Here is an 8678-nt window from a genome sequence, read left to right as displayed (position 1 = left end):
TATATATATATATATATATATATATATATATGTATCACTCCCAAAATTTATAAATCACATGAAGGAAGAATAGTACATTCATATATATATTCATGTCACTCTCAAAATTTATCATAGTCAGCTCTTTTATTTAGTGACTTATTATGAGTCATTTTCCATTTTAAAAATAGTTTAATAGTTAAATAGTTCATTAATTAAATGCCTCCTTAATGATATGATAATAGAAAAAAAAACTATTTTAAAATATAATCTAATGGCTAAAGCATTGCCGAGAAATGATATAACAACACACAAATAATAATGAATAGCTCAATGTTTTACACTTTAGTGAATGATTGATTTTATTGAACAGTTTTAGTAAGTTTAGATGAATATATTTTGATGATGGAAAAAAAAATAATAAACTAAGGATCTATTTGGGATAGCTTTCTGGCTATTTTACCTTTTGGACAATAATCAAAATTTTGTTTGGGTATTAATTTCTTGTTGTTTTCTCATTATTTTTCATATATTGTTGTGGTAGAAATCTGATTTCAACAACCATAATAGCAAAATTATTTTTTCTACAGCAGCTTCACATTCAACTTTATAAAATGATGCAACAGTCCCGAACAAATCCTAAAGCTTTATTTGGAACAGCTTTCTTACTGCTTTGTTTTTCATTCTACAATTATAATTTATATTTGACAACTGTTTGTTCACTACTTATAAAAAATATTGCACTAGAAAGATATTTTATACAACTTTTTTAAAAAATATTGATCACTATTTTTTCACTATTTTCAAAAAATATTGCATGATGGTTTGCATTGAGAATGATTGGGGATTGAGTCAAAAATACATTATTGGCATGAAGGTCTTAGTGTATCCTTTTAGAGTTGCACCAAAAAAATCTTATTGCAACTAACAAAGTTTTGAAGGGTTGTGGGGGTTGAAGTTTATGGGGGTGAGTTTCATTTTTTTTTTACATGATCCAGTACTAATTATGCTTCTGCCGATTAAGATTCTACTAATCAAACGAACAAATCAACACTCTCTTAAGAGTAGTTATCATGCGCTACTTCAACTATGTATATATATATAGTAAGCCCTCCTTTGAGTAAGGGCATCATTTGTAATAAAAAATCAATACTAGTGTAATTATTTCAATTGGGTCAGGCCCCGTGATTTTTTCCTTTTTTTAGTATTTTTCATGTAAAAATCTTGATGATAGATCTTCGTACAAAACTATGACACTATTTATATATCATTGTACCGTCGCGAAGATTCTAGGACGCAATAATTATTAAGATTTTATAACTAAGGTTTCGTTTGGGATGACTTTCTTACTACTTTAGACAAAACTTAAGTCTCATTCATGTAAAATTTATGTTTTGATATTTAAGTACATATAATGTGATCATTTCATTTAATTGCAAAGATTTTTCTACGCTTGAAACTGATGGAAATTCTAAAAAATTGTTTTGATATTTGTTCTTAGGAAGCATTTGGTTTATTTTTCTATTTTAAATTGAGGCTTCATTTGAGACAATTTTCTTAATGTTTTTTAATATAATTTTTTAGTTTAAAAAATTATATTTAGCACAAAAAATTTTGTGCTAAAAATATTATTTTAGAAATCAATATGAAAAATTTCCCAAACGAAACCTTAGTCGGTGTAAGAGCTTAATTCTCAATTGACTGATTTATCGTGAAAAAGAGAATATCATTCTTATTCAAATAATTATTAGAATATTATCATAACAATAACAAATTAAATACGAAATAATAAAATTTAAAAAAAAAATAGAGATATAATTTTGAAACATTTTAACAATTTTATATTAAAATCATTCATTTCTAATATGTTTTTGATGTATGCCATATTAATCTTTTTAAACTAGCAAAATTAGCTTAAACTTAACTCATTAGCACATGTAATTTGACTCACAAATTATTTATCGAATTGGGCTCGAGTTGAATCAAATGTCAGCCTAACAAAATTACAGGTCTCTCTCAGCCTTCTTTTATAAGTATTATTAAAAAAACTCTTCATAAAAAAAACCAAATATCATCATTTGCATAACTATTCTATTGTAAGATTTTGTTAAAAAAAACTAATTTCATAAATTTTTATAAATAATTAAGAGATAGTAATTGATACATACTCCAAAAATTATCTTGATCGGGCACGAATCTCGATGCAGAATTGAGTTGGAAACTTCTAAAATTAATTCAAAGACCATCATAACTCCAATTTCAGCAAGCTTACATTCAAACTAAGCGACTCGGAAATACGAACCCAACGACACCAAATTCGACCCAATCCGACCCAAATGAGTCCGAATCAAGGACCCGAAGCGCTGTTGGAAGGTTCAAACCGTAATTTGAGTTACCAAACGGTCTTCGATTTTGACGAGCTTATACTCTAATCGAACGGCTCGACGAGACAAATCCAACGAGCCCAAGATCGCCGAATTCCGACATCATTAAAGTCTTCAAATGTCCAACGAACGGCGCATGATCGAAGGGTTCAATATCGGCCGTCCATTCGGACCACTCCCTATTCGTCCATGATCTCACACCTATTTACGAGCCACGCCACTCCAGAAAAACTATAAATATAGCCCTCATTCTACACAAAGGGAAGTCAAGTGAAGAGAGAAGAAGGAGGAGAAGGAAGAAGCTCCTCCTCGACCACCGCCGGAGCTCTTCCTGCCGCCCGAACACGCCGGGATTCTGCGTGATATTCGGGAGAACGCAGGAATTCTTCCCAACTTCCACGTGATGCTGAAATTCTTCCCAATTTGCAACAGAGTTCCCTTCTGAAGCTGAAACTCCGCCCAAGTGAAGCCGGAGTTCTCCTTTGCCACCAACAGACGTCGGACTTCTACCCGACGTCGAACCTTCACTCTTCGCCAAGTTTTCTACCCGACGTCGGACTTCTACCGGTTATCAGACTTCGCTGGACGTCTACGCGAAGATGGATTTCTTTCCATTGTTGGACTTCTACCTGACGATGTCCTTCTGATCTTCGTCGTCAGACTACATTTTTTCTGACCTCCGTCGCCCGCCGACTACGGTCCTCCTGACTTACGTCGCCCTCCTGACTTACATCACCCTCCGACTACAGTCCTTCTGACCTCCGTCGCCAGCTAACTACAGTCCTCCTGACTTCCGTCGCCCGCCGACTACAGTCCTTCCAACAAAACAAATATGTAAATAGTAACTCTTTGTATTTACATCATGTAATGTACTCTATAAGATGTACATCAAGCTACGGCCTTCTTCCAAGGAAGGGCCTCATTTGTAATCGACTGCAAATACTAGTGGATTCGTTCAAATTGGGTTAGGCCCCGTGGTTTTTTCCCCCTTTTCAGGGGTTTTCCACATAAAAATATTGGTGTCTCATGTGAATGCTAGACCATCTCTCTTATCTGATTGCGTGCTGGATTTTCGTACAATGCTAAGACGATAAACTTTATATTTCTCTACCGCCGCGTATACTCCTGGACGCAGCAGTAATCACATAGAAATGTATACAATAACAACAAACAACAAAAATGAATTCTTTTTCTCTATTGTGTATTGTTAAGAGTCAAATTCTCATTTAAATCTAAAAAAAAAAAAGATGTTATTTCTAATATTTTCTAACCAAGTCTTTTTTAAGCCTACCTCTATCTTTTTTAACATATACCTATCATTGCTTAGCCTAGTTGGTAGGCGAGTACGATTGGGAATCCTCCAACCATTGCTCGATTCTCCTCGAGCGGCAACGCCTCTTAAGTGTGGTCCAATCAAGTACAGGCTATGAGGTTTCTGGGGTGGGTGCCTCTTTTAGGCTAACTGAGGTTTAGTCACGCCGCTATGCATCCTTTCAGAGGTTGTAAGCAGGTGAATATTCCGTTCCAAAAAAAAAAAAAAGTGTATGTAAAATAAAATTATAAAAAAACATTTAGCATATTTAGTTATAAAATTAGGCATTGGCTTGATTTAATAGAAATCGAGCTCCAAAATGAATCAATCTTAAGCTTTTTTTTATAGAGCTTGAGTATTCAAGTTGAGCTCGAGACCCGAGACCTAACCTACCCAATAAACAGGTCAGGTTACTCGTAAATAACCTTATTAACATCCAATCTGATATCATAACTCATTAATTCAATTGATTGATCAGAGCCAAATATATTGTAAGCACATTAACCGGAACCTAGCTGAGAGCCTGAGAATCCTGAACAGATTCCAAAACTCTGAAAGTCTGAACTACTGCTCTGCAAAATTATGAAGTTGTATTTGTTCTTGTGTTTTTTAATGAAGACAGCGGATTCAAATACTGAAAAAAAAAAATCCTTCTTTCTTTTCTTTATTAAGAAGAAATCAGAATAAAATTTAAATTATTTACGAGAGTCGTTTTAATTCTAAATTATCTAAAATTAATAAACTAAATTGAGCATATTCAATAATTTAAAATTAAATTAACTCCTAATAAATAATTCATAATCATCTTTTTTTTTTCACTCAGATCATTTCGCTTTTATAAAGCTTAGAGCGCATATAATACGTAATAAATTATGCACATTATATATGAAATTACATATAAGCTCATCATTTTGCATAAAATATATTTTTATTATGAGTTTTTATAATTGATATATCAAGAAAATATTATCTTAATCGGGTAGGAATCTCAAAGCAAAATGAAGTTGAAAACTTCAAAAATTAAATCGGAGACCATTTGAGCTTTGATTTCAGCAAACTTACAGTCGAACTGAACGTCTTGAAAATACGAACCCAACAACATCAAATGCGACTTAATCCGAGCCCAAATGGGTCCAAATCGAAGACCCAAAGCGCATTTAGAAGGTTCAAACCATAATTTGGATTACCAAACCGTCCAAACGTGACATGCTTATAGTCAAACCGAGCGGCTTGACGAGACAAATCAAACGAGCTCAAGATTTCCAATTTTTGATATCATTAAGACATTCAAATACCAAATAACATGTCCCTGATCAAGGGAATCAACATCGGCCATCCATTTAAATAACTCCCAATTTATCCTTGATCTTCCTCTCATTTACTAGTCATGACACTCTCAGAAAACTATAAATAGATCCCTCATTTTCCCCAGTAGAGGAGGGGAGAAGGAGGCCGAATCAAGAAGAGAATGAAGAGTTTTCTTGCAACCAAACTCCTCCTCGACCACCTCTCGGCCACCGACCGACGTCGAACTTTCACCCGTCGTCGGACTTCTGCCCGTCAATAGTCTCTCGTCGGATTTCTACCAGACGCAGAACTTTAGCTCGTCGTCGGACTTCTGCCCGTCATCGGACTTTCGTCGGATTTCTACCTGATGTCAATCTTATATTTGTCATCGGACTTATACTCGACGGCAAACTTCCACCCGTCATCAGACTTCTTCCCATCATCAGACTCTTGTCGAACTTCTACCCGACATAGAAGTTCTACCCTTCGCCGAACTTCTGCTTGTCGCCGGACTCTCGTCGAACTTCTACCCAACGCAGAATTTCGGCCTGTTGCCAAACTTCTGCCTAAAGTCGAAAATTCTTTGGACTTCTACCCAATGCTGAACATCCGACCGTCGTTGGATTTCTACCCAACGTCGAACTTCCGTCTGTCAACGGTCCTTATGACCTCAGTTGCTAGACAACAGTATTTTCGGCCTCCATAGCACTCCATTATGATCCTTTCGACCTCCATCGCCAGTCGACTACGATCCTTCCTACCTCGTTCACTAGATAATAGTCTTTCAGACCACTGTTGCCCTCCAACTACGGTCCTTCCAACCTCTGTCGCTAAATAATGGTCTTTCTTGCCACTATCACCCGCCGACTACGATCCTTCTGACATCCATCGTCAGACAACGATCTTTATGACCACTATCGCCCGTCAACTACGGTCCTTACGACCTCCATAACTAGATTGTTGTCCTTCTGATCTCCAACGCCAGACAACAGTCTTTTCTGACCATTGTTGCCTGACTACGGTCCCTCTGATCACCGTCACTAGACTACGGTCTTTCCCACCTCCGTCTTCTACCAACCAAACAAATATATCAATAGTGATTCTTTCAAGTACCTTCATGTAATGCACTTTAAATGATGTATATTTATTACATCAAGCAAAGGTCTTCCCCCAAGGAAGGGGTAATCGATTGCAAATAATAGTATATTCATTCAAACTACGCCATGCCCCGTGATTTTTTTTCTTTTCAGGGTTTTCCATATAAAAATCTTGATGTCTCTTATAAATATTATACCATATTTTTCATCTGTTTGTGTGTTGGATCTTCGTACAATGCTAAAATGTTAAACTTTATATTTCTCTATCGTTGCGAATATTCTAGGACGCAACAATAATCTTTATGAAAATTCGATCAACTTGATTGAATTTTTTTGTACATATGAATGTAAGTAAATTCATATCATGATTATTCGATAAATTTTATGCTAACCGACAACTTAGCACAACTCTCCATTTTTCTCATTTTAAATTTGAAACCCGGCAGCAAGTGTGTTCATAATTGGTAGCCTAGTTGGTGTCCAACAAGCTTTTTAGGTGGAACAAAAAGTACAAATTTTGCTACCGACTCCTTGCTCCTGTTTTTTCCCATGAACGATAAGTCGTATTTGCATGTTATTGTGGTCCCATAACTTTGAACATAATAGCGTATTCAAATGGAAAGATGAATCCACCAATAACCTTAAGTTGTCAAAGATAGAATGTACGTAGCTAAATAGTTTAAGATTTAGATTTTAATTGAGAAAGCTTTCTTACTGTTTTTTAAATTAATTTTTTAAGTAAAGAAAAATAATTTTTATACTAAAAAATTATTTTAAAAAATAATAAAAAAGCTGTACAAATAAAATCTTAGTATTAATTCAATCACCAAGTTTAAGCTACTGAGAACCTGATACACCCATGAAGTTACGTATTCACCCAAGAAATAAAATTAACTATTGAATATGAATACTCGACAATAGAATTTGAATTCTTGACAAAATAGTTTAATACAATTTATATTAAATTAAATTTAAAAATTATTAAATATATTATTAAAATTAGTATTTCATTAAAAAAATTATATTTATATATTATATTCTTTTGAACTATTTTTTTTTCTGCTTCTTAAAATAATTTTTTATTTTAAAAAAATCTAATTTTTATATTAAAAAATACTTAAAAAATAATAGAAAACCCTCCTAAACAAAACAAAACTTAATGTCTTTCGGACTTGATCTATTCCTCTCAATATCTTTCTACCGACAATATTGGATACAATAACAACCGCTCATTTCATTTCCATCTCTTCATCACTTCCATTTCTCTGCTTACTCAACAGCTTCAGCTCCTTCATATTATTTTCTTGGTAAAATATATCACCAGAAAAGAGAAAACCACCATCAAACATATAAAAATTCTCCATAAACTTCCTTTAAAACACAAACAGTATAAACGATTCGTTCTGTAAAATCGAAGAGGCAAAAAAAAGTAAGGCTTTATTAACTGAAGCTCACAAGACGGCACAAACACTTAAAACACTGTAGCCAAATAAGAAAAAGGAAGAAAAAGAAGGATCAAATCCCTTTATAGTTAAGATCCAGAACAGAAAACCCTTAAACAGCTTCTCAAAAACCCACAAATTTCTTACAGAGGCCAATAAACCCTCTCCTCCTCAACCCCTTCCTCCCCCCCTGCCGCTGCTTCTGGCCCTCGTCTGCTTCCTCGGCCAAAAATGCGTCACCGCCATCGTGAATCCTCCAGTACCCGTTGTCGATCATGGAGGTGCGTCTCATGGAGAAAGCCCTTCTTACCGCGGCCTGAAGACCGAACACATGGCTCTGATCTTCCCGGCCGAATCTCTGAGAGGCGGATGAGCGGCTTCTGGGGAGATTTTCAGCGCCGTGGCTGGTTAGGTTCTCGGATTTGGAGAAGAAGAAGTCTGGTTTTTGAGGGACTGATCGGATTGGGGAGAAGGAAGGGTTTGGTTCGGATGTTAGATCTATGGAGCCATGGCGGATCTTGGAGTAGCTGTTCATCTTCCTTGCTTCTTCGTGTGGAAAGTAAACAAGAGGGAGAAGTGAGAAAGAGCGAGCTTGGCGTTCTAGTTGTGCATTTGAGTAGCTACTTGTTGGTATTGTAGGACTTGGAGCGAGAGAAAGTCGGCAATTTTTGGAGAAGTGGTGTGCATAGTTTATTGTACAGTCACTCTATTTTGTTTTTTTTTTTTTACATTTTATTTTTTACATGAGTGGATATTTTTTTTCGAGTGGAGATAAAGAAAGTAATCACTTGGAAAATGGTCAAGGTTGGAATTTGGAAGTTTGCTGCAGTCTCGAATTGGGAGATAAGAAAGAAACAAGTTTGGAGTCTTTTTAGTATTTTTTTTTGGACATTTAGATTATTTAAATCAAATTAATACACACAACGTATACATAAAGACTCGAACCTAAGATCTCTTAGTTGGAAGTATAAGCTCTCGACCAACAGGCCAAGGTGAGCTGTGTAGAGTCTTTTAGTATTGATTATAAGAAAATGTTTAATGATCAATATAATATATGAAAAGAAAATTGACTTCATGTAATTCAAAGTACGTGAAATTGAAGGAATGTATTCAATTTTTTTTTACCCCATTGGATTTAGCTGGGTTGGTGCGTCAGTATGGTTTGGAACCCCCAACT

General features: G+C 35.1%; 1 protein-coding gene across 1 annotated transcript; it reads right to left on the bottom strand.

Annotated features, from left to right (window-relative positions):
• Positions 1-7475: 7475 nt before the first annotated feature.
• LOC110109698 lies at positions 7476-8182 on the bottom strand. The gene has a single exon (XM_020840894.2). The coding sequence runs from the start codon at positions 8034-8036 to the stop codon at positions 7626-7628; it is 411 nt and encodes a 136-aa protein (XP_020696553.1). The 5' UTR covers positions 8037-8182; the 3' UTR covers positions 7476-7625.
• Between the last annotated feature and the right edge of the window lie 496 nt (positions 8183-8678).

This window comes from Dendrobium catenatum, unplaced genomic scaffold, assembly GCF_001605985.2.
Source record: "Dendrobium catenatum unplaced genomic scaffold, ASM160598v2 original_scaffold_59640, whole genome shotgun sequence".
Classification (NCBI taxonomy): domain Eukaryota; kingdom Viridiplantae; phylum Streptophyta; class Magnoliopsida; order Asparagales; family Orchidaceae; genus Dendrobium; species Dendrobium catenatum.
Note: the sequence above shows the minus strand (reverse complement) of the source record. Positions and strands in the feature narration are given on the sequence as shown.